The sequence below is a fragment of the Lygodium microphyllum genome, chromosome 23 (genome assembly GCF_053477565.2).
Source record: "Lygodium microphyllum isolate KBCC chromosome 23, Lygodium_microphyllum_v1.1.10, whole genome shotgun sequence".
NCBI lineage: Eukaryota > Viridiplantae > Streptophyta > Polypodiopsida > Schizaeales > Lygodiaceae > Lygodium > Lygodium microphyllum.
In genome coordinates this window covers 33,449,268-33,473,621 of record NC_141157.1, presented here as the reverse complement: position 1 = coordinate 33,473,621, position 24,354 = coordinate 33,449,268, and the positions used below count along the sequence as shown (strand labels likewise).

General features: G+C 44.0%; 1 protein-coding gene across 2 annotated transcripts in view; it reads right to left on the bottom strand.

The window, feature by feature from the left end:
• Positions 1 to 24,354, bottom strand: part of PHT4;5 (phosphate transporter 4;5) — a 191,989-nt gene that overhangs the window by 81,417 nt on the left and 86,218 nt on the right. For both annotated transcript variants that reach the window (XM_087664168.1, XM_087664169.1), the window contains exons 6-8: positions 15,890 to 15,970; positions 15,634 to 15,686; positions 5,027 to 5,148 (exon numbers count right to left, since the gene is read on the bottom strand). In XM_087664168.1, coding sequence (XP_087520294.1) covers positions 5,027 to 5,148; positions 15,634 to 15,686; positions 15,890 to 15,970 — 256 coding nt within the window. The remainder of the gene's footprint in view (positions 1 to 5,026; positions 5,149 to 15,633; positions 15,687 to 15,889; positions 15,971 to 24,354) is intronic.

Here is a 24,354-nt window from a genome sequence, read left to right as displayed (position 1 = left end):
GGGTGGTGGGCCTTCAAGGGAAGACATGGCGACTGGACCTCTATGTTTTATGAAAGCAGCTCAGCGAGTGGCGTCTTTGGATCTGGGAGGGCAGACCACTTGATGAGTTGGAGTGGGATCGAGGGGAGTGGCTATGGCCAGCCACTGCGGTTGCCAAGAAGCCATCCACGTTCCTGGAGTACACTGCCAGGATTGGCACACACGTAGTGATGCAGGAGGATATGGATTGGGCACCGTCACGTAGCGGGCACAGGGCGAAGCACAGCATCACGGAGCCTTTCTGACAGACCTTGTGGCGCCGCCTATGGGATAGTTGGAGACCAAGGAGGGTGTTGTATTTCTTATGGTTGGCGGCACATGGAGGCTTGGCGGTGGGAAGTTGGTTTGCCCAGATGTAGGAGGGATGTTATAAGCGCTGCACACAGCTTTGGAAACCCCAAAGTACTGCCTTTGGTCATGTGAGGAGGCGCATAGGTGCAGCTAGTGTGGAGAGGAGCATGCCGCATCCTTCGTCGTATAGCACCCAGCCTTGGATGTATCTCATGGGGAGCTTTCTGCTGGCAGCCAGCCAGCCAGGGCCATCACCTTCTGTATGAGACCGGAATACAGGACACGATATTCTTCATCAAGGCAGGGTCGTGCGCAATGGTCGGTTTGGAGGCTCTACCCATCCGCCAGGTACTGGAGCCCACAACAGACCGCTTTGAGGTATAAGAGATCATAGGGAGTCTTTCTGGATGGCATATCTGAAAGGCACGGTGTCAGGAGGCTTTCGACGGAGAGAGACTTTTAGTACATGCGACCTTAGCAGAGCTCTGGACCTCCATCATCCACTCCCTCTGCGGCTGTTGGGATTAGGTGCAAGGCAAGTCCAGAGCTCGTCAGGAGCTCCGTTGTCATTTCATGTGTACTTGGGTTGGCCAGGACTTGTTTTTTGTGATACAGGCAGGCAGCCCCAGATGGCGATACACCCCCTCTCCATGGCTTCTTGCCCCCATCCCCCCCAGACCGCCTTGAGAGGCTTGTATACATGATGTATTTGTTGAGCATGAGCTCTCCGTTGTAATAAGTTTTTTTGAGTAATATAATCAGCCACCTTTTATTTGAAAAAGAAAACTATAGCGGTTCACTCTAGACCATCCAAGGAGGATGGAGGTGATGGAGAACATTGATCAGATTATGATTAGAACGTTATATCAAAACCCTGAGAGAGGGCTACCTAGAGTACATGAATACATTTAGGAGTCCACATATAGAGGATGCATGTGACATCATGCAACCACCCGAGGGATCAAGAGGAGTAGAAACATTGATCAAATATGAATATTGATCAAATATGAATGAAATATGAGTCCACATCGTGGCATGAGATACAAAGGCACAATACATGTAGATTAGAGTGGAGGTCTCACAAGATCAGATGCTTTACATTGCCCTTCATCACTACTTCCTATTGAGGGGATCAAGATATACCACTAGGAAGCCTCAACAAGAAGAGTGAGAGGGAGATGGAGTAGAGGGGGAGTCACCTATTACCAATCGATTAGATGAGATTACACTACTCTGGACTAGGAAAGGTCTTCATGGTAGAAAAATTTAATACCCGGGCAGTGTAATATATATGACTTTCAGGACCCAAGGAGGCTATAGGCGATTGACGTGAAGGAAACAAGTACAAGCAAGGTATCAGCTAATACCACAGAGGATAGTACCCAATATGGTTAGTATTTACTAGAGCTAGGGTAATGACACTATTTCATTATTTATAACACCATGAGGAAGCGGCTTTGATCTAGAGGCTATAGGCGATTGACGTGAAGGAAACAAGTACAAGCAAGGTATCAGCTAATACCACAGAGGATAGTACCCAATATGGTTAGTATTTACTAGAGCTAGGGTAATGACACTATTTCATTATTTATAACACCATGAGGAAGCGGCTTTGATCTAGAGCATTGACTTGCTTTCAGCCCACAAGTTCTAGCATAATGGATTACATCCTAGGGTCCATCCGCGGTGGAGCTAGTCAAATCTTTCACCATCCCCCCCATGCCCGATTGAAGCAGTAGATCATACCTACTTGTCCCCCACCATATCCACCCCCCACACCCACTACTTCCAGCCACTACTCACACCAAACCCCTTCACACATGGGCTAGCCGGCATATCCACTCGTCACGTTTGTAATGGACACAAAAATTGAGCACACTACTACCCTAGGGACACTCATCTCCTAGCTCACTTGCATCATACACTCAGCTACCCTCCACAACTTTTCGCACTCCACAAAAACTAGGGGTCTCCAAAATAGATGGTATGATTATGAGTCCATGGAGCTATGAAGACACCTCCAAATCGAAAGAGCGCTAGGATTTATCACAGAGAGGGAGGCCCACAAATAGAAAAGGATCTTGACCCACCCTAAGCAGTGGGCATACGAGGAGACACAGTACTAGGACTTGTATCACTTATTTATCAACAAGGATACGGCCGTAGCATAGTGCAAATTGTGAGAGCCATAGTTGTCAGGTACAAAAGGTACAATACGGTATGGTATGATAAAATACGGTACTAATTGGTACCTTATGATTTTATAAGGTACGGTATGATATTAGTACGAAAAAAAATTAAGATGATTTTTTAAATAACAAAAACCATAAATCATTAAATGATAGATTATAGAATACATGTTTAAAGTGAAAATAGCCATTTCATTACAGAATAAGATGAATACGTGAGGGTGACCATCACGGTTGCATAGGCTAGGCAAAACATGCGATACATCATACAACTACAGTCTAGTATATTTGATATAAAAAAAAAGAGAGACCTGTGTCATATGAAAGATGAATCTACGATGAGGCATCACTATCATCATCATCATCATTAGAACCATCTGAGTGCTCATCAAGAGAGTCTAAAGATGGCTTCTCGGCATCTGATGATGAGACAGACTCATACTCATTCTCATTGATGAGGTTACCATCATCATCAAATGATGGCTCTCTATGTGGCGGCTGTATAGGCAAGGGGGGGATGTCATCATGAGGCACAGGATGTGAGCTACTAGAGCCCCGCCTTACATATGTCTGCAAGTCACTCAAACCACCCATTCTCGATGATGGAGGGTGTCAAATGACCATGCCCCTGCTACCACCTACTCGAACTCCTCGCCCACGAGCACGCTGACTGCTAGTGTCACGAGTATGTGCTGCTATAAGCTCTGCAAAAATCATCTCCTTCTCCACATTCACCTCCTTATGTACACTCGGAAAAGTGTCTCCCGTCAACTTGAATGTATCAACATTCACCTACACAATGCAGTGATGCAAGTAAGATTGATCATGATTCATTCTAAATGCTAAAGTCTAAATTGTAAAGTATAAAGTTTAAACTCCAAAGTTCAAAGTTTAAAAGTTAAAACAACAAATTTTAAATGTTATGATTAAGTGTTTAAACTTTACCTGCTTCGGACTACCCATGCTCATCATAGCCCTCATCATGTGTTAGTGCGGCAATAGACTAGCCACCCTAATTGTCGTCTACTAAGCCGATTGCGAATCTTTGTGTGAATGAGAGAATAGGCACTCCAATTTCTCTCACATGCACCCAAAGAGCAATCCTGGGCAAGGACCCTCATGGCTAAGGGCTGAAGGGTCTCCAGTGCGTATCCAAAGTTTTGCCACCAAAATAAAGGCTTCACAAGTGACTCTCTCTTCCAACAAGTGGGAGAAGCAAAAGCCACATGCCCTCTCTCATCTACATAGCATCCTAGCTCCTCTAGCATTGCATTGTGGTCATCAACAAGGACCACACGAGTCAAATAAGCAAGCTGGTCTGAAAGGAACTCTCTATCATCCATGACCGCCGGTGACTTGTAGGCTGGATGTACCAATGCGGCAAAACCATGGATGGGCTTATGCATCCACGTCAACTCCTCTCTGCTATCTCTAAAACATGTGCACGCTGTGCTTTGTGATCACTCTACAAGCACATGTCTCCGCCAATGCCGCTCTAAAGAAGTGAACGAGAAGGCCCATGGTGAACCCCTCGCAATCACTCATACGTAACACCTTATAAAAGGGAGTCACGACAATGACAATGGCACGGACTTTTTGCCAAAACTGCTCATTAAGGCACAAGCACTGTATAGCTTTGGCCTCGTGTCTCATACTCATCCCACTCATTCCATAGAGTGGACACCACTATTTGGCACAAGGCAGACCGCACCTCATAAAGGCACTCTAGCAATAACCACATGTAAGCAAAGCGAGTTGAAGAAGGCTTCTTCAACTCCACTGTGCTATGCTCACGATACATCGCAAGCACCTTTACCTTTACTGTGAAGAATACATCACTCTTGAAAATGCCAAATTTCTGGGTCTTCCTATCACATACAGATAACAAGCTTAAACAACTGCCTCACGATTAAAGCTTAGAGCTTTCTTCCTTATGGGGCAGGTTAATGTCCAATAGGTGCAGACATTGTGGTGGGCTATGCCAAATAACATTGTTGCCTTTCAAAGCATTTTGACACAATGGTTGTGCTTCTAGCTAGATCAGTTTTTCATCATGTGCAAAGTCGCGCAGCTCTTACCCCCTACCCAAGCCAATATTTGGAAGGGGAAAGCAGCCCCCCGTTCTAAGTGCTCTGTGCACACATATTTCCGAGGGGGGAAAATAGCATTCCATTCAACCATAATACCAATCAGCCACAAAAATAGAAATAAAAAAGGATAAAAAAACACATCTGCATGCCCTCCATGTTTACATACCTTAGATATTATGAACCATAGAAAAAGTGTGAAACCCGTTCTAGAGACTGCACTATGAAAGAGAAGTAGCATTAGCTTTATTAATTCAAGGGTCATTACATGATAAAACAGAGCATACAGCTGTACACATGTTTATCATGGACGGTACTGTTTCAAAAGAAGAAATCTCTGTTAAGAGGAGAAACTAATATGACTCATGTTTGTGCAGGTTTGTTACGTATGTTCATTGCGTTGCTTTTCAAGATATTTACCTCACTGTACTCCCAAGTAGGAGACTCAGATGCTTTCCTGTCCTGCAAGCCTTTCCCGATCTTCAAAGAGACACCGTGATCTTTTATTGCTCCATTGTGCTCCCCTAATCTTTTGGCTTGACCTTTCCACAGACAGAGACAGAAGATTTTACTTGAGTACTTCATATTTGTGGCAATTTCAACAGCATTTCAATGATAAGCACTTGCAAGCTAACAATCGATGTCTTTAATACTGCAGAAACCACTGGTATCAGAGACAGAGCCTTCAGCTCTAGCATTCCTTTATATGGAATCTATTATAGCCCGATAGCATAAATTTTATTAGCCAAAAATTTACCATCCAGGAAATATTAATGAGACCCCAAGAAAGCCCGTAAGCCAGTCAAATCCAGTGATACAGCATGCCTATAGACACGTGACACAAATGGGAGATTATGAGGCCCATCTACGCCACGGATACCTCTAAATACAGTAACAGCTGCCAAATCTGTTGCTGCTTTCTTTTCCTAGAGATAATAAAAATCCTATTAATGATACCTCAAAGCAGAAAACGGTAACCCCAGCAGCCCACCACCACCCCAACACACATCACCCAAACCCGCTCCCCGCCCCCCCAAAAAACTCAAATACATCTAGATACATCATAAGTACAATGGTGAAGTGAACTACCAATCTGCTGGGCTATAGTGGCAGACCTTATGAGGAGCTAGGTGAAAAAGGTGCCGGAGTCCCATGTCTACATGAAAGCACCTTTTGTTGGGGTGAGGGCAAAGGTGCCTGTGCCTAGCTGCCCATGTATTAGTTACACTGACAGTACTCGCATACCCGCACACTTGTCCACTATAGGTTGCAAGCGCCCATCACTGTCATTTCATTCTTTATTCTTTCAATGACATTTGAATAAAGGAACACCTAGTGTGCAAATTGAGGAAGCGCCTCATGGCCTTAAGTAGGCACCTAGGAAATGGTATCACAAGTTTGATGCCATTATGCATTCATATGGATATTCCCGCACTGATATGGATCCGTGTTTATGCATAAAGAAGGCTTGTATAGCAAAATTATGATTTTGATCCTCTATGTGGATGATATATTGATTGTTGGGAGTGCTCATGATAAGTGAGATGCCTTGAAAGGTCAACTTAGGAAGAGCTTTGAGATGAAGAACATGGGATAGGCCTCACATATTCTTAGGATGCACATTATGTATGATTGCTCTAAGGGGCTCCTCTACTTGTCACAAAAGGAGTACATCCAAATGGTCCTTGAGTGGTTTCATCTATAGGATGTTAAGCCTATTGGCTGTCCTTTACCTTCTCACATGAAGGTGAGTCAAGTTTATTGTTTGCAATTTAATAAGCAGAAGGTTGAGATAGCCAAGATCCCTTATGCATCCACACTGGGCTATTTGATGTATACCATGATAGCCACTCATCCCGACATAGCATTTGCAATGGGAGTTGTGGCACACTATATAGCTACACCTGGCAGATGACAGTGGGATGCCGTCAAGGGTATCATGAGGTACTTGAAAGGTACAATAGATATGTGCATATGTTATGGTGGCTAGGATACAGAAGTCGTGGGGTACACTGACTCTGATTATGTAGGACATGTAAACAGTAGGAAGTTCACCTTTGGCTATGTTTTACTTTTGTTGGAGATGTTATTTCTTAGATGTCCAGGGTACAGAAATGCACGGCCCTATCTACTATAGAGGCAGAGTATGTTGCAGCCACTGAGGCTTACAAGCAGCCTCTCTGGTTAGGCCGTCTGGTGGCAGGCCTTAGCATTACTGATGTGGTCCTCACACTACATTCGGATTCTATGAGTGTTATTCAATTGGCCAAGAATCCGATCTTTTTTTTTTCAAGTAAAATGTGACTAATTATATTACTCAAAAAAACTGATTACAACAGAATGTTCATACTCAACAGACAAGCTGGACCTGATGCAAAGTCACAAATACATCATGTATACAAGCCTCTCAAGGCGGTCTGGGGAGGATGGGGGCAAAAAGCCATGTGTTGGGGGGGGGGGGAGGGGAGGTGGTGTCACCAACTGGGGCTGCCTACTTGCATCACGAAAAACAAGTCCTCGCAGCCACAAGTGCGCATGAAATGACAACAGAGCTCCTAACAAGCCCTGGACTCGCCCTACACCTGATCCCATCAGCCGTGGAGGGAGTGGATGATGGAGGTCCAGAGCTCTGCTAAGGTTTCTTGTACTAACAGTCTCTCTCCACTGAAAGCCTCCTGACACCGCGCCTTCCAGATCTACCATCCAATAAGGCTCCCTATGATCTCCCATACCTCCGAGTGGTCTGTTGTGGGCTCCAGTACCTGTCGGATGGGTAGAGCCTCCAAAACAACCATTGCGCACGACCCTGCCTCGATAATGAATATCGTGTCTTGCATCTCGACCTCATACAGAAAGTGACGGCCTTAGTTGACTGCCTGCCAACAGAAAGCTGCACATGAGATACATCTAAGGCTGGGTGCTATACGGCAAAGGATGCGGCAAGCTGCTCTCCACACGAGCTGTGCCTCCTCACATGACCAAAGGCAGTGCTTTGGGGTTTCCAGAGGTTGTTGTGTGTAGCGCTTACAACCTCCCTCCTTCTACATCTAGGCAAGCCAACTTCCCACTGTCAAGCTTCCATGTGCCACCAGCCATAAGAAATATGACACCCTCCTCCACCTCCAGCTATCCCATAGGTGGTGCCAGAAGGTCGGTCGAAAAGGCTCCGTGATGCTGTGCTCCGCCCAGTGCCTGCTACGTGACATCGCCTTATCCATATCCTCCTGCATCAGTATGTATCTGTCAATCCTGGCAGTGTACTTTAGCAACCTGGGTGGCTTCTTGGCAACCGCCGTGGCTAGCCATATCCACTCTCCTGGATCCCACTCCAGCTCATCAAGTGGTCTGCCCTCCTAGATCCAAAGGCGGCACTCCCTGAGCTCCTCCCAGAAGACATAGGGGTCCAATCGCCATGTCTTTCCCTGAAGGCCCACCATCTGAATCCTTCTCCACAAGAGGGCGGCTATCCCCTCATCCAGCTACCCTCTATCAAGGACTAGACGTCCCCCCTCATGCACTACGAAGAACGTCCTGTGTGGGGCGCTACCCACTCTACCTGCAACCTGTAGGGGGATGCCTACTAGTGAGAACCTAGCTACCCATACCTCCCCAGGCTCTATCGGCTCTCATATCGGGGGAGCAAGACACTTCAGAGGTATTGCTGCATCTATCTCCCTTTTTCTCAACTCCACTCCCTTCTGGTAGCCTGATACTTGCTGCAGCACCTCCTCGTCCGCCATCCTGTATACCTCCCACCATGTCCTGATGGTACAAGCCAGAAGGCCGGCCTCCCAACCAGCCCCACTGGATGTGGGGGCGCTCATCGATCTGTGCTTCTTCTCGATCTTTGGCGTAGGGGTTCCAGATCACTAGCTAATAGTCTATCTCCTCCTGCCAGCTTGGGGAGCTCTGTATTAGGGCCTTATAGAGGCCTTGCCACACACGGAGTAGGCTGCATAGGAAAGGTGATTTGGGGGAGGTGATCTCGGCTGACATGAAGATCCATCTCAAGGACGGCCTCCATTCTCCCTAGCATTTGTCCTGAAGTGAAAATCTCCTGGAAGGCCAACAAAAGGAGGTCCTTCACCACTTTCCAATAGGTAGTGAAGCAGGCCTTAGATAAGCCATCCTCCCCCGGGCATTTCTGCCCATCCTATGTATGGAAAGCCTCCTCTAATTCCTTCCTTGTGAAGGGGGCTAGGAGGGAGAGTCCCATCTCCTCTGTTACAAGGGACAAGATGTGATCCTAGACCTGTTGTCTACATCTCTGTCCTCTAGCTGAGGCTCTCTCTTGCTAGAAGAGGCGCTTGTAGTAGTCGGTGGCAATCTCCATCACCTCGTCTCAGCTAGAGCGAGTCCTCCCATACTGATCCCGAAGGCTGCGTATCTGCTCTCCTACGGTGCGAGGCTGGTACACCTGGAAGAACTTCCTGCACATCGTGTCCCCCTTCTGTGCCCAGAAGGCTACTAAGGTTCGGAAAGAGAACTCCGAGCGCCTATCCTCTAGGCCAGCAATGGCTGCTCGCACGTGCACCTCTTGCGCGTGGAGGGTGGGATCCCCTGGTGCCTCCTATAACAATCTCTACGTGGCTGCAAGATCCCACCGGAGTGCTCTTTCTCCTCCTCCCAGCTCTGGTGCCTGGCCTCAAGAATCCAATCTTCCATGCAAAGACGAAGCACATTGAGATGTGTTACCACTTTATACGAGAGGTTGTTGAGGACAAGTGCATTGAGCTTGTCAAGATCTCAACTGACCAAAATCCTGTAGATCTGCTCACTAAAAGCCTCTCGGAGTAGTGTTTTTCCTTTCTTAGAAAGTTGATGGCCGTTGGATGAGATGGCGCCTTTCCTCATCCTAATGTACTTATATACATTTGTACTTTGTCACATTTTTCTTGTTCTCTCCTTACTAGGGGCACATTCGCCTTAAAGTGGAAGGTTGTTGGGGGTAAAGGCGCATGTGCCTAGCCACCCATGTATTAGTTACACTAACAGTATTCGCATACTCAAACACGTACATTGGAGGTGGTGGGCGCCCATCATTGTCACTTCATTCTTCATTCTTTCAGTGACATTTGAATTAAAAAAACACCGGTTACACATTGTGACTCTTGGAGTTCCCACATTGTATGTCTCTCTCTCTCTCTTGCTCTTGCCCCTTCCACCATAGCTCTTGCTTCCGCTCCGTGCTCACTTCAAGACTCACTCTCTTCATCTCTCCTCCTCATCCTCTCAAAATAACCTTGAAGCCTTCCCTGTCTCAAGTGTGTGAATGATCTGTGTCCAAATCCCAAAAAAAAATCTTTGCAATGGAAACATTCTAAAGGTTAATAGCATGGCTACATGTCGCAGCCCAAATGAAGCAAGCAATGATGCTAGCAATAAGCTTCCATCCATGATAGTGTCCCTCACTCCATTGTGTTTGTGAGTCATCTTAAGTGGAAATCTTACTCAAATGTAGGAAAATAATGAGAAAAGAGTGGCTCCCTTGAAAATTCTCATATCCACATGCTAGGTCTATATCAGTAACCTAGGCCACAGCCCCCAAAGTCGCTATTCTCTTTTGTGTCATGAAAGACCTTTTTAAGGGCTCTCCTCCACATCTCTTGAGCTCTGGGACAATTTCATAGATAGTTTCTCCTCTAATTCTACACATCTCACACATGCCATTGGGGCCTTTGCCATAACTGATCCATTTACCAACCACCAAACTCCTATAAGCTATTAGCCATGTAAGAGAGAAACCTTCCTACACCTGAGATAGTCATCCAACCTCCTCCAAGAGTCTTCCAAGAAAGTATCTAAGATATCCTGTCTGTGCAAGTGATAAGCTGGTGTTGGCTCGGCTTTTCCTTCTCATGAGTACCCTCCTTTCCAACTTGGTGGTGTAGCTACTGAAAGCTACATCGCATGGTTTGTAAAGGAATGAGTGTCTCTAAACCCCCTCACCTAGGTCTCACTAAAATCTTTGTAGGACCCTCCTTTGATAAGCCAAATGTATTCATTCATTAATTAAGCAATTGGATCCTAATCAATGTTCCATCTCTTCTCACTGTATGCCACTACTCTGATCCTATGTCTAGAGTAGTATGTGAACTCTTCTTCATCGTAGTCCTCAAACAATACTTGGCCATGTGCTCTCAATTGGACCATATCTATGCTTTGCATGAGGATTCCTTTTTACCAAAATTTTTTGGAAATGCAAGTGTTGTAGCAAGTTGTCTTATCAGATCATTTTCCTTTATAGCTTGAAATGATTAGGTAGCTTGTGGATGCTTTCACAGGTCTCTTGGGAAAGCTGCCCTTGGGATTTAACTCTTCTCTTTCAAGTCATGCTATCTTCAAGGGATACATGAGCGAATTGCTTGAAAGATTTTTGTGTGATTTTCCACTAGAAGGCTTGGCCTCATTTGAAAGACTGCTTCTTAATGTGCAAATGGTGTCGAGGCAAAAAAGGATTTACCATGTTTCGCTTACTAGGTAGTGTTTGCATGCTACAAAGGATACCCTAGCTGGCCTTGGTTTGTCTAATGTTGCTTGATTCTCCGCATGATGCTTTTTTTGTCTCATTATCGGCAAAGCTGGCTGAACTTATTCAATGTTTTCAGTTGTGGTCCCGACAGCAAGCCAAGCTCTAGGACTTGACCAAGGGTCTTTGGGATAGTTTTTAACAGACTCAAATTTTTTCGAGCCTTGCATGCATCCCTTGCACAAGAGAATACAGTGAGGTTGCAAAATGCAAATGGTCACATGTCACGAACCCCTGCTCTATTGTATGTATGTGTCGAGACTACTTTGCAAATCTTTTAGATTCGTGGCAAGCATGTTCTCCTTAGGATCCTTATGCCTGTGCAACCTTTTGTATCTTGGTCAAAGATCAAGTTCCCAAGGACACGCAAGTCACCTTGGAGGTTGATATCTGTGAGGGTAAAGTTATGGAAGTTTTGTTGCATTTTCCTAATGATAAAAACCCTCGCTAGGATGGTATTACCAATGAATCCTTTGAAATCCATGCATCTCTTTTGGAAAAATCATTGATAGCCATGTGCCAACACGTTTAAGCTTCTGGTAGCATGCCTTTATTGTGGAAAGAAGGGGTGATTAAGTTGATCCGTAGAGTTCCCTCCCATTTGAAGCTTATGCATTAGACTAATTTCCTTGATGGGCACTGTGCATAAGATCTTTGTGAAGGTGTTGGCAAATCATCTTCATAAACACATACGTGGTCTTATGCATCCTCATCATTATCATTTTATTAAGGATAGAATCATTCTAGACAATATCTTGAACGCACAAATGGCCATAGATTATTCATCCACTTCATTATGGTTTCATTAAGAGATGCAACATCATGCATAATACTTTGAATGTTCAAACGGGGATCAATTATGCCAAAGCCTCTAGCCAATAGGTTATTATGATCCAACTAGATATTAAAAAGGCCTTTGATCATGTTAGTTGGTTGTTCTTATGACAATTGATGTCTACCATGGATTTTGATCCTCGCATAACTTATTTTAATGATACCACCAGGTGGGATGCTATGGCACATATTACGTATAAGGTTGCATTGTCTCATTCTCTTTGTCAAGGATGCCCTCTTAGTCCTTAATTATTTGTATTGGTCATTCACCCAATCCTCTCTTTGTTGGATAGGTTGGTTGATGGTTGGGAGATCATTAGCTTGACTTTTCATAGTGGTGCTCAACTTTTGGGTAATCTTTGATAGATGATTCCTTTATGTTTCTTACCAATGTGAATTAGGCAATGACTATTTCGAAACTCTATGTTTTAGCTTCAAGGCTTCATATTAATGCTCATAAATCTACATTGATTTCTTGCATGGAGACCGATTTGCAAGTTTTGAGTTGGCAAGGAGCCATTGTTTCTAAAGGTGAAATTACCCAACACTCGGGATAACCCATTGGTGTGGATGTAGCTCCTTGGGTCTTGCTTGATTGGATGTCCTCCTGCATTCATAATGGATTTATGTATTGGAAATCTCAATGCTAGCTTCTTCTCTAAAAGCGGCTCAATCCATCATGGTTAGTATGGTCTCTTACTTTTTGCCTTTGCTTCCTTGGACCAAGAAGTCTCTCTTGGAATTGGTGCAGCCCATCCACTCTATGTTGTGGAAAAGAAGGGAATCATTCAGGTCAAGTGTGGATATCTTGGCAACATGTTAATATTCCAAAATAGTTGGAAGGAGGTGCTTTGTTCGATGTCAATCACCATATGATAGCTTTCAAAATAGCTCTTTACAGCCCCAAAACTCAATGATTACCAAAGTTTTATTAAATGGTGCACATTCCAAGAGAGAGTCTGTGTCCCATAAGCCAAACCGAAATTTGGGAGGATCCACATTCCTATAAATAGATAGGCTGCCCACCACTCCACCTTAATCTTGTTTTGCAGATTGCTAGTGCCTATCTCTGCTGTCCACACCCCGCTTGCGGAGGATATCTCAATTTGAGCTGCTGTTTAATCCTATCCTACACCTCGCCCCTGCTGTCCAGCCCTTTTTACCTACTAGTGACTGCTCTCAGCCTATCTACATCACCTTGCAGGCTGTGTTTACTGCTACAGACCACTCTACAGCCTGCGTTTGACATAGATCTGTTGCTACCAGCCATTGACATCATGTTATGCACTTGCATTTACAGCCCATTGTAGTCATACATTTTTCCACGTCATCATAGGAGTTGTGTTTTTCTGCAACAGCTATAGCCTGGCCATTCTAGACAATTCTCTCACTGTTGTACACCATCACACATTGATCCAGCCTCCTTGGACCTGCAGTTGCTGCTGCCAGACATCTTTAGAAGTTTTCTCCTCCGTTTCACGATCTGTCAACGTACAACACACTCTCTAGCTCATTCTCTACCAAGATTAGTAAAATGCATATGGTACATCTTATAACCACTCAGCAATGCCAAGTTATAGCAGCAAGAGTGCTTCAGAATCAGCAGGTTGCTTGACAGCATAGCTATCAAAGTCAATAACAGTCCTATGGAACTCTAGGTCCTTGATACACATGAAAAGACCTTGAACAAATGTAGGTGGAAGATTTGCATTTGCTGCTGCCAAACATTTTTGGAGGCCGTTTGCTACGTTGCAGGATTCATCAAAGTACGACACACTCTCTAGATCATACTCTTTGCCCTAGTCCAAGAGACATGGGAGTTCGGGTTTTAGTATTCACCTTTGCATAGTGTGTTTGTTGCATTCAGCATTGTATTTATTCATCATTCATTATTCAGCTTCTAAGTGCATTGTCTATGTGTTACCCTGACCCTAACTGTGTTCATTTTATCAGTCTATGCTTTGTCATGCGATTCTATTTGTTATCTATAGACGAGCATTTCTTTACATGCTAGACCACTCTAAATCTACAATCATAATAGCAAGATACATGTACATATATCTCATGAGAGAGAGCAATGGAGGCTGTTGCAAATTTTTTGGAATTAAGAGTACAATAGAGAAAGAGCATGTGTCATTTTCTAATTATAATGGTTTCAATACCTTTGCATGCTTCATGAGCATATGTATCATTGGCAGGCCACCTCTCATATAATGATTTTGAGAATTGTGGCATAATTGACATGTGGGAGAGTTCTTAGGGAAGGGTACACTTTCTTTGATAATGCTTGGTAATTCTAAGAATTGCATAGTAGGCCAACTAAAATCATGATAGCCCTAAAAGCTCACCTAAAATTGAGATATGCCCTGAAAGCTTCCCTAGAAAGTTTCCCAAATGGAACTTGTCTATGCAGGGCAGTCCCCAGACAAAGCAATAGCTTCCCAAACCATTGCTGCTGGTATGGAATACATAAAAGCAGGTTGCTACAGAAGATATGAGGACACTGACAGCCCAACCAACCTTTTTAACCTGGCTGAGAGCACATGCCGGCAGTTCCCTCTGTATTTCTTTGACAGTCGTACTTCGGCTGAGTGACAACACACTAGAAATTTTGTATACTCCAACTTGAATGTGTGCTTCAACATGCATGCTATGGCAGTCTCTGGTATGGCACCATGATCCAAAATAAGGGCAGTCTCAAGCTTCCAATCAGGCATCAACCTTGCAGATTGGTAAGAGCAAAATGGGTAGTGTAGGCATTGCAGAATAGACGAACAGCAAGTATTAGGGTATACATGGAACACATCCCATCGAGGTCTTAGCTTTGCAACACATGGTTGCTAGCCTCCCAGGCCTTAGAGCAAGCCACATGGAAGAGGCTGCTTTCCTAGCAAATGGGATCCTCATGATCTGCCTCTCATCCTTGAAGGCTGCCCATGTAGTGCTACATAGCTAGGAAGCCATCTTGTGGAAGAGGCACAGCCCACACACCGCCCCTGGCCCCCACCCATCTCCCAAGAAAAAGCAACCCCAGGAGGGTCCTAGGGCAACCCCCTCAGGATCCCTTTTCTTCTAGCAACCCCTTAATCACAGATGTAAATAACATTGCAATCAATATGGCACAAATGGCCATTAACCAATCAAGTTTTAGTCCCACCTAGATATCATTCTAGACTGCAAGCCAACAGTATAGCCATCAATTCCTAAACATGTTTTGGCTTTGAAGAAGTTTTTGACATGGATCCTGCCTAGCGTGTGGATACTGTTTTGTTATTCATCTTGTACAGCATATAAGCTTTTCAAACCTTCTGTACATGTTTGTTGTTTATAACTGTAGGATCTTACTTGTTTGACCATAATTGATTGAAGATACTGGTTTGAAGACACTCAAATAACAGGGATTTAATAGTGGGAAAAAAAGATGCTGAATGTTTTTTCAAGAAAAGAAAATTATATTGATAAAAGGAAAAAAGATGCTGTATACAAGCCAATAATCTGGGACAAGCTGTTATTCTTCAATAATCTCAATTAAAATGCTATAAAGCCTCTTCTATCAAGCAATCACAGAATAAAGGCCTTCATTACAAGTCAAAGAGCTAGCTCAGATTACTATTCTTATAATGTGAAGAATTAGAACATAGTACTACAGCAGATAGAATTTCACCTTGGCCCAAGTTTGATTCCTTGGTCAACATGGTCAAAGAGAAGCCAGCACACCTAGCACCATAGATACTATCATTACACTTCTAACTAAAATGATCCCTCAAGTGTTAGGAGGGGTTGGAGATCATTATTGTAGAGAAGATCTGCAATGACCGTTGGTATCTTCCAAGGAAGAAGCATGTGCGTTACTTGTTTGTTGCTTCCTTTGTAAATGTTTGATACATTCCAGAAAAAAAGGTAGTGAAGGGATTACTTACCAAACAACTCCTAGTATTCCAAAAGCATAGAAAACTGACTCCCATCCGAAATGTTCAATAAAAACAGGAGCCAAGATTAAACTGCACACAAGCACCGCAATGGGTTATATCTTGTAGAATTTGTTAACTGAAAAGAAAAGTCTAGTGCTAAACAAAACCACGGGCAAACACAATCATCTATTTGAGAAGCCACATAATTCATATCAACAAACCTCCTATCTTTCATAAGAAACCGATGATCTCACAGAACCAAGAACAGCTTTAGCATGAGGCAACACTTGTAGGCATCCCCTCTTGTTATTCACAGACTGACTTTACATCCTTATCATGCCTGTACCCCTTTGATTGTCCTCATATGGCGCATTTCTCTTCTGCTACGTGCATGCCACTCTTTTTGAAACAAGTTGGAAGATGCCAAGCACAGGAAATGATGTAGACAATAGTATGCAATTCACTCAACTGAACTTTCTTACCATTTTGAGGCCTTTCCTGAGTTGGTAAATCATAAATAATCTTTGTATTACTGGCCTGAACAGACAGACAAACAGAGCCCACAGGCCTGAGAGCGACTAAGCCATTCCTGCTTACTCGTTCAGTTAGACAGGGCTATTCCTTGAGTCCATCACTCTTTGCCATTGCCACATGTCTGATGTTGACTATGTTGTCACACCTACCTCTAAATGGAGAAATCATGGCTCTCACTTTGGCATCAGGACAACAACATGGTCTTTTTTGTCCTTGAGGGATGACCAACACTATGTACAAAGGGCAATTTACACGTGGTCTTTATTTCCTACTGCTTCAGGGTTACATGATAATGTACAATAATTCCCCTTGATTTGCTGCACTCTTGGGATCTCTTTGCCTTGGGTTGGCAAGGTAAAGTTGTTCCCCAGGCTCACATCTTCTGTTGATAGGATTTCTGGAAACTCCAGGAATAAAGCCTTGTAGATATCTTAGGCCAGTCTAGACCCTAACAATGACAATTCTTTTAAGTCTTCAATCAGTGAGCTTGATCTAGCTCTAGCAATTAAGGATTCTCACCCTACAGTGAAACCATTGTACAACCTGTACATTATTGTAAAATGGCCCTTTTTTGCCCTTGTAAATGCTTGCACATTGGGCAGACTAGGGGTATAGGCATTTCACTGCAATCCAAGCCTCTCAGGGACATTTTGGGCTGGCGATGCAATGGAGGGTGGTGACAGCTAATCAACAGCAGATCACATCACATTGGGAGCCACTGTTCATCATTACACACTATGAGAGAGCACCTTCAAGTCACTTGGGAGGGTAAGGTGGGCTTGGCCAAAGAGGGACATGCAAATATTGCACCCATATTAGGTATTGCCATGGATTTTTCTCAACACATCAATAGTGATTGTGAGAGAGATGGTATGAGAGGGGCTTCGCCCTCAACTCATTAGGAAGTAAAATGAGAGAAGTGGAACTCTAACTGACCAAGGAGCCTTGTTTACATATGCATGATGTGCCTCTTTTTAGGTTAGGGCTTAGGCACCTTGTCAATGCATGCATGACTGCAGTATATATATCATACCTCAATTGCATTCTTGTTATCATCTCTTGCACAAAGGTTATCTTCTAATGGGCATTTATCATATGGCAATCGTGTTATACATCCAATCACGCTTCCTTTTAGGTTCATAATTTGCATCGAGGATCCGGCAGCATTGTGTGAACCTTTTACACAATTGGGAAGGAGAGAAATTTGCCATGAACCTCATCAATGAGTGGCTTGAAAGACGAGATGTTTAGAGTCAATTGGTCCTTGTCATAACGAGAGGCGAGATATTAGTAAGGAAAGTTATCCTTAACCAATGGACACTTGTATGTACATTGTGTATAAAGCACATAGACTCATAGGTTAGATAGCCTAGACATACACTCCAACACATACACCTCTCGATCTATATCACATGGCATTTATGCATTAGAATTTTGTCTTATATGCATACACATCAACTACATCTATTTCATAAAGCATGATGTACATATCTTCAAGCATATCGCAATATAGGAGTAGACCATTGAAGATCCTGAAGCTTCATTTTCATTACAGAACTGAGTGTGTGAGGCACTCAGAGTTGAGAGTTGATTTTTCCTTAATAAAGGGAGGTAGAAGAGAGGTGGGATTTGCATGCGCACACACGTGTGTGTGTGTGTGTGTGTGTGTGTGTGTGTGTGTGTGTGTGTGTGTGTTACACACACACACATAGCAGCTTGCTTCCTCTATCACTCTCTCACTCCTACGGGGCCCTCCCTGCATCTTGAATGATGTGACTAGACCAAGTTTGGCTGCCGCGACTTCTCTTCAACACTGGCTGGGTCAATTTGATGAAGTCTTGTAGATACTAATCTCCATGCCCATATAATAGATGCAGCAAATCTGACCTCAAAATTGGTCCCAAGCCCTATAGCTTGGATATGCTGAAATAGCCAATGTTTGCTAAGCTGCCATAGTCCTCCATGAGCAGTAGCAATGGTCTCTAATCTCCATAATAGTAGCTTCTTCCATGGCTCCTCGCCTGGAAGTCCATGGCTCCTCGCAATGAGCTTTACCATCAGTGCTCTAACTATCTGGGTCAATAACCCTTGAACCAACCTTGACTCTATGTTGGATGATAACATCCCAAGCTACCTTAGCCCTCAGAAGACTACCATCTCCATCTGACCAAATGAAATCCCTGATGAGTCAATTCACTTGGCCAATGCATGACCTAGAGAAAGTCCAACAAGAAGTTATGTACCACATGGTGCCTAATAGAACCTAAGTTGCAACTACCACCCTGCCTGCTAGTGATAGTCTTCTATGCTCCAATATAGTAGCTTTTGTCTTACGCTAAGTAATAAGGATGCCAGCTGCTGCTCTAAAGAAATACCAATGCCTGTATGGCAGCCCAAGTATCTCATAGAAGTGCCATGGGGGACCCAACTACAGTTTATCTACTAAGTATCACAAACCCAAAATCCATAGGATTTGTGCCATTTAATAAGAGCTCCTAAGACCCTATAAAAGATCTCCATTGCAGCTAAAAAGGCCATAAAATTCTCCTCATTCCCATCCAGGTAAACAAACGTGTCATCTACAAACTCTACATCCAGCAGCAACTCCAACTCTCAGAAATCTCATGCCTCGAATACCTATATTCCTATCCCTGAGGGAGAAGCTCATAGCCTCTACAACAAATAAGAAGAGGTGCAAGGGGCATCCTTGTTGCACTAACCTCTAAATACAGAATCCAGCACCTCCAATCCCACCAATGAGGACCTGGCTATGAGCTGATGAATCTAGAGCCAATAAACCTCTGATCCATTGCTCTAGCAAACCCATCCTCAGCATGGTGCCCTCTAGAAATTCCCAATCAACTCTATCATAGGCCTTCTCAAAATTGAGAAGCAAAACAATGAGATTTTGTCCCCTAGATCGTGCGAAAGTTGTAGATTTTGTCATTGGGACATGAAATTTTAAGATGTTTTAATCTTGCCAATAACATTTGATTAAATTATTAATCAAGCATGCAAGGTTTTTTAAGCACATGTCATGCACATGGTAGTTATTTCATGGTAACAAGCCAAGGACCCCGAGGATGCAATGGGTGTTAAAGGAAAAAGTTGTGATAAGATATACCGATTGAGTTTTGGTGGTCAATTGGTGTTAATTTTGACCCCAAGATACTTGTTTGGCCAATAAGTATTAGTGGTGACACGAGGGACTAGTGTTAATTAATTAACTAATGCCAATCTAAGGGTCAACAAAGGTTGGGGACCACTCCAAGTTGCAAATTGGCCTAGCCAATTTAATTATGGATGGGCATATTTAATTATAGGCAGGGCTAGAAGGGATGAAATTAATTTTCAAATTATTTAATGACTGGATAATACTAGAAAATGGGTTTAGAAGGCTGCCACTTGGCAAAAATGCCCATGCAAACTGAAAAAACGTTTTTAGGGGCAAAAGAGAGGGATTTTGATGACTTAGTCTGTGAGAAAGAGAGAGAGAGAGAGATGGCGACCTGTCATGACCCTTCTACTGCAGCGACTTGACCTCTTGTGGTGGCTCTATCGGGCCTGCGCCTACGCAATTCTGCCCTGCTTCTGCACGCAGGCTGAGGCAGCCACAGAGAGAGAGAGAGGGGACATGCTTATCTGCCTGCAGACGTGCTTCCCCTGACCAGCGTGCGTGCGTACCTGCCTCGTCCGCTGCATGAGCTCTTCTGTCAGACCAATGCAGGGTCCGTTCTGCCCTGTTCAAGCCCTACCCTCGCCTACCTGTGAACAGCTGGTTGACCTATCTTGCAAACTAGCGTGCGTCAATCCTTCCTGGGGAGCCCTACTCTGCGGTTGACACAGAGAGAGAGAGAGAGGGGAGTCGGCGTACCATAGAACTGTCAGGATCTGGGAGCGCGCGACTATGACCCTGCACAAGTCAGCAGGCAGACTGTGGCAGCAGAGAGAGAGAGAGAGAGAGCGCCCTACAAATAGCTTCAGATCTCTTGTTAAAGTGGTGATACAACATGGCTGGTCTGGACATGGCCTTTATTGACCAAACGGTGGCAGCCCTTCGTCCGGATTCTGAAACAGAGAAACCAGAGGATATGGTTCCTTGCACAGAGGAGATGCCATTTGGTCCTGACTTCCAGCCTGCGATCAAACGCACCAAGCATACTTCGGAAGATACAATGGGTCATCAGGAACGTTCTTATGCTCAGGTTGCTTCTGATTCTGTGGATTCTCAGGATGTTGACTGTGAGCATTTTGGAGTTTGCCAACACTCTGCTTGGTGATTATGTTCAACATAATCATGAAGCGTTCTCTGACTCTGAAACTGAAGATGTTCTAGAAGCCACTGTGGATCCTAAAAATGTTTTGCGCTCATTCTTAGTGTTTTATGAGCGTGCTGTTATACTCTTTTTCACTGGTAGGATCCCAATGCTTTCCTATATTCGCCAGTGGCTGCAAAGTCTACTACAAGGGGTGTGTGTTGAAGAGATTTTTGTTGGGCCCCAAGGCTTTTATGAGGTATTGTTGAAATCCGAGAAGCATTGTGCCGATCTGCTGACTAAATTGCCAATGTTCTTTGATCACCGTTTGGTCCATGTTGTGCCATGGCGCCCAATGGCGGATTTTCAGCACTTGCTTCAACGCGAATGCCCGGTGTGGGTTGAAGTGGAAAACTGTCCGGTTGTCTATTGGCCACTGTTAAAGGATGCCATGGCCGTTGTGGGCACTGCTTTGGTTCCCCCGAGCCTAAGGGCCACAAATCGTAACCATTTGTGTATGTTATGGGACACTGCTTGGAAAAGGCCTGCTTGGTTACGTCTTAATTACTCTGGCTTGCATCCTTTGCACTTTCGTTTGAAATGGGGTAACTTTGCAGGGCATTGTTTTTCGTGTGGAAAATTGGGGCATTCTACGGCCGAATGTCCAGCGAAGCAACCGACTTCAGATGCTGAGCATGTTTTGCCTCCCATGGAAGATATGGTGCTTAATGCTCCGTCGCAGGATGCGACCTAGCCACCTAAAGTTTTGGATAAAGGCAAACAACATGTTTCGGGTTTGGATTCCCGTGACAATGACTGGGTAGATGCACGTGCTAAGAAAGGTAAAAGGTTTGATGTTGGCATGGCGGATACTGTGCCTAATGCTTCACAAGATTCCTTGCATACTTATATGCGCAGGAAAGACATGTTGTCTTCAGAGCACACTACTCATGCTATGGTTTCTTCTGCTCCTCGCAATAGCAGAGAGGAGATTGACGTGGATGCATAAGCCCATCCATGGTTTTGCCGCAGTGGTACATCCGGCCTACAAGTCACCAACGGTCATGGATGATAGAGAGTTCCGTTCAGACCAGCTTGCTTATTTGACTCGTGTGGTCCTTGTTGATGACCACAATGCAGTGCTAGAGGAGCTAGGATGCTATGCAGATCAGAGCATGTGGCTTTTGCTTCTCCCACTTGTTGGAGGAGAGAGTCACTTCTGAAGCCTTTATTTTGGTAGCAAAACTTTGGATATGCACTAGAGACCCTTCAGCCCTTAGCCATGAGGGTCCTTGCACAAGATTACTCCCAATTTCTCCCACTTTGGATGCGCACTGGAGACCCTTTAGCCCTTAGCCATGAAGGTCCTTGCCCATGATTGCTCTTTGGGTGCATGTGAGAGAAATTTGAGTGTCTATTCTCTCATTCACACAAAGATTCGCAATCAGCTTAGCACGCGATAGTTAGAGCGGCTAGTCTATTGCTACACTAACTTACGCATGATGAGGGCTATGATGAGCATGCTTAGTCTGAAGCAGATAAAGCTTAAACACTTAACCATAATATTTAAAATTTGTTGTTTCAACTTTTAAACTTTGAACTTTGAAGTTTAAACTTTATACTTTACAATTTAGACTTCAGCATTTACAATGATCAATCTTACGTGCATCACTGCATTGTATAGGTGGATGTTGCGATACTCTTCTGAGTATACATAAGGAGGTGGACGAGGAGGAGGAGATGATTTTTGCAAAGCTCTATAGAGAGCTTATAGCAACAGATACTCGTAACACTTGCAGTCAGTATGCTTGTGGGCGAGGAGTTTGAGTAGGTGGTAGCAAAGGCATGGTCATTCCACGCTCTCCATCATCAAGGAGGGGTGGTTCGAGTGGCTTGCAGACATATGTAAGGCGGGGCTCTAGTAGCTCACATCCTATGCCTCATGATGATATTTCCCCCCCCCCCTCCCCGCCTACATAGCTGCCACCTAGGGAGCCATCATTTGATGATGATGGTAACCTCATCAGTGAGGATGAGTATAAGTCGGATGCCGAGGAGTCATCTTCAGACTCTCTTGATGAGCACTCAAATGGTTTTGATGACGATGATGATGATGATAGTAATGCCTCATCATAGATTTATCATTCATATGACATAGGTCTCTCTTTTTTTTTGTATCAGATATACAAGACTGTAGTTGTATGATGTATCATATGTTTTGCATAGCCCATGCGACCGCGATGGTCACCCTCATATATTCATCTTATTCTGTAATGAAATGGCTATTTCCACTTTAAACATGTATTCTATGATCTATCATTTAATGATTTATGGTTTTTGTTATTTTAAAAATCATCTTTTTTTTTTCGTACTAATATTGTACCGTACCTTATAAAAACATAAGATACCGATTAGTACCGTATTTTATCGTACCGTACCTTTCGTAACTGACAACTATGATGGTAGTCCAACGCCAGGCCATGAGGATCAGGTCATATTCACCTCTTGAAATCTCATATGGCCTATGGATTCCATGGTAGCCCGATACATGAGGATAAGGTCATATTCGTCTCTTGAAATCTCATATGGTCTAGGGACTCCATGGTAGTCCAACGTCTCTCCCGGCCATGAGGATGAGGTCTATGGGCTCCATGGTAGTCCGACATCTCTCCTAACCATGAGGATCAGGTTATATTCGCCTCTTAAAATCTCATATGGCCTATGGACTCCATGGTAGCCCGATACATGAGGATGAGGCTGTATTCGCCTCTTGAAATCTCATATGGTCTATGGATTCCCATGGTAGTCCAACGTCTCTTTGCCGCCGGGCAATGTCGGAGGATGGCGGAGCAAGTTGTGTAGCCTACTTCTGCTCATTTCTTGATGGATTTGGCTTGAGAGAATGATGCAATAATGTCATATTCGAAGTGATCTTACCCTCTTGTTGTTCCTACTACTTGCGAAGGGCTTGCAGATCAAAAGCCCAAATTTCTTTGAAGAGATCTTAGCTCTGATACCATGTAAAGAAATACGCTAATGCAAAAACCCAAATACAAGTGTACAGCAAAGCATAAACTGAATAGAACACAATTAGGATTAAGGTAATATAGAGACAATAAATACAATGAAGATCATAAATACATGAATCTATAGAATATAATGCTCATGAAACAAACACATTATGTAGTGAAGGAATATTGTATCCCAAACTCAAATGTCTCGAAGACTGAGGTAGAGGTACTAAGCTAAAGAGTGTGCCATACTCCTGATGGATCCCAAAATGCAGCAAGGCAGCCTCTAAAACATCTAATAGTAGCAAACGCAACAATAGTGATGCCGAATTAGTATCACAAACAAGCAGAGGAGAGAGAATTGCAAAACAGAGTTCTAGAGGTAGGTGACAGCTTCATGGAAGGAGCAAATGCAACACATAGAAGGTTATGAGTGCAGGGTGGCAGCTACAAATGCCAAATGCAATAGTAGAAGGCAGTCGCCAAGTTGTATGAACCACAGATGCAGGCAGCAGGCTGGTTGCCAGGTTGACACAGCTTTTGCAGAGGAGTTGACTGCTGGCGGCAGCAAAATGCGGTAGGAAACTATGCAAGAAGGTTGGAAACAGGTGCTGAATGGATGTAGACAATGTCGGGCAGCCTCAGCTAAGATGTCCTCCGCGAATGGGGTATG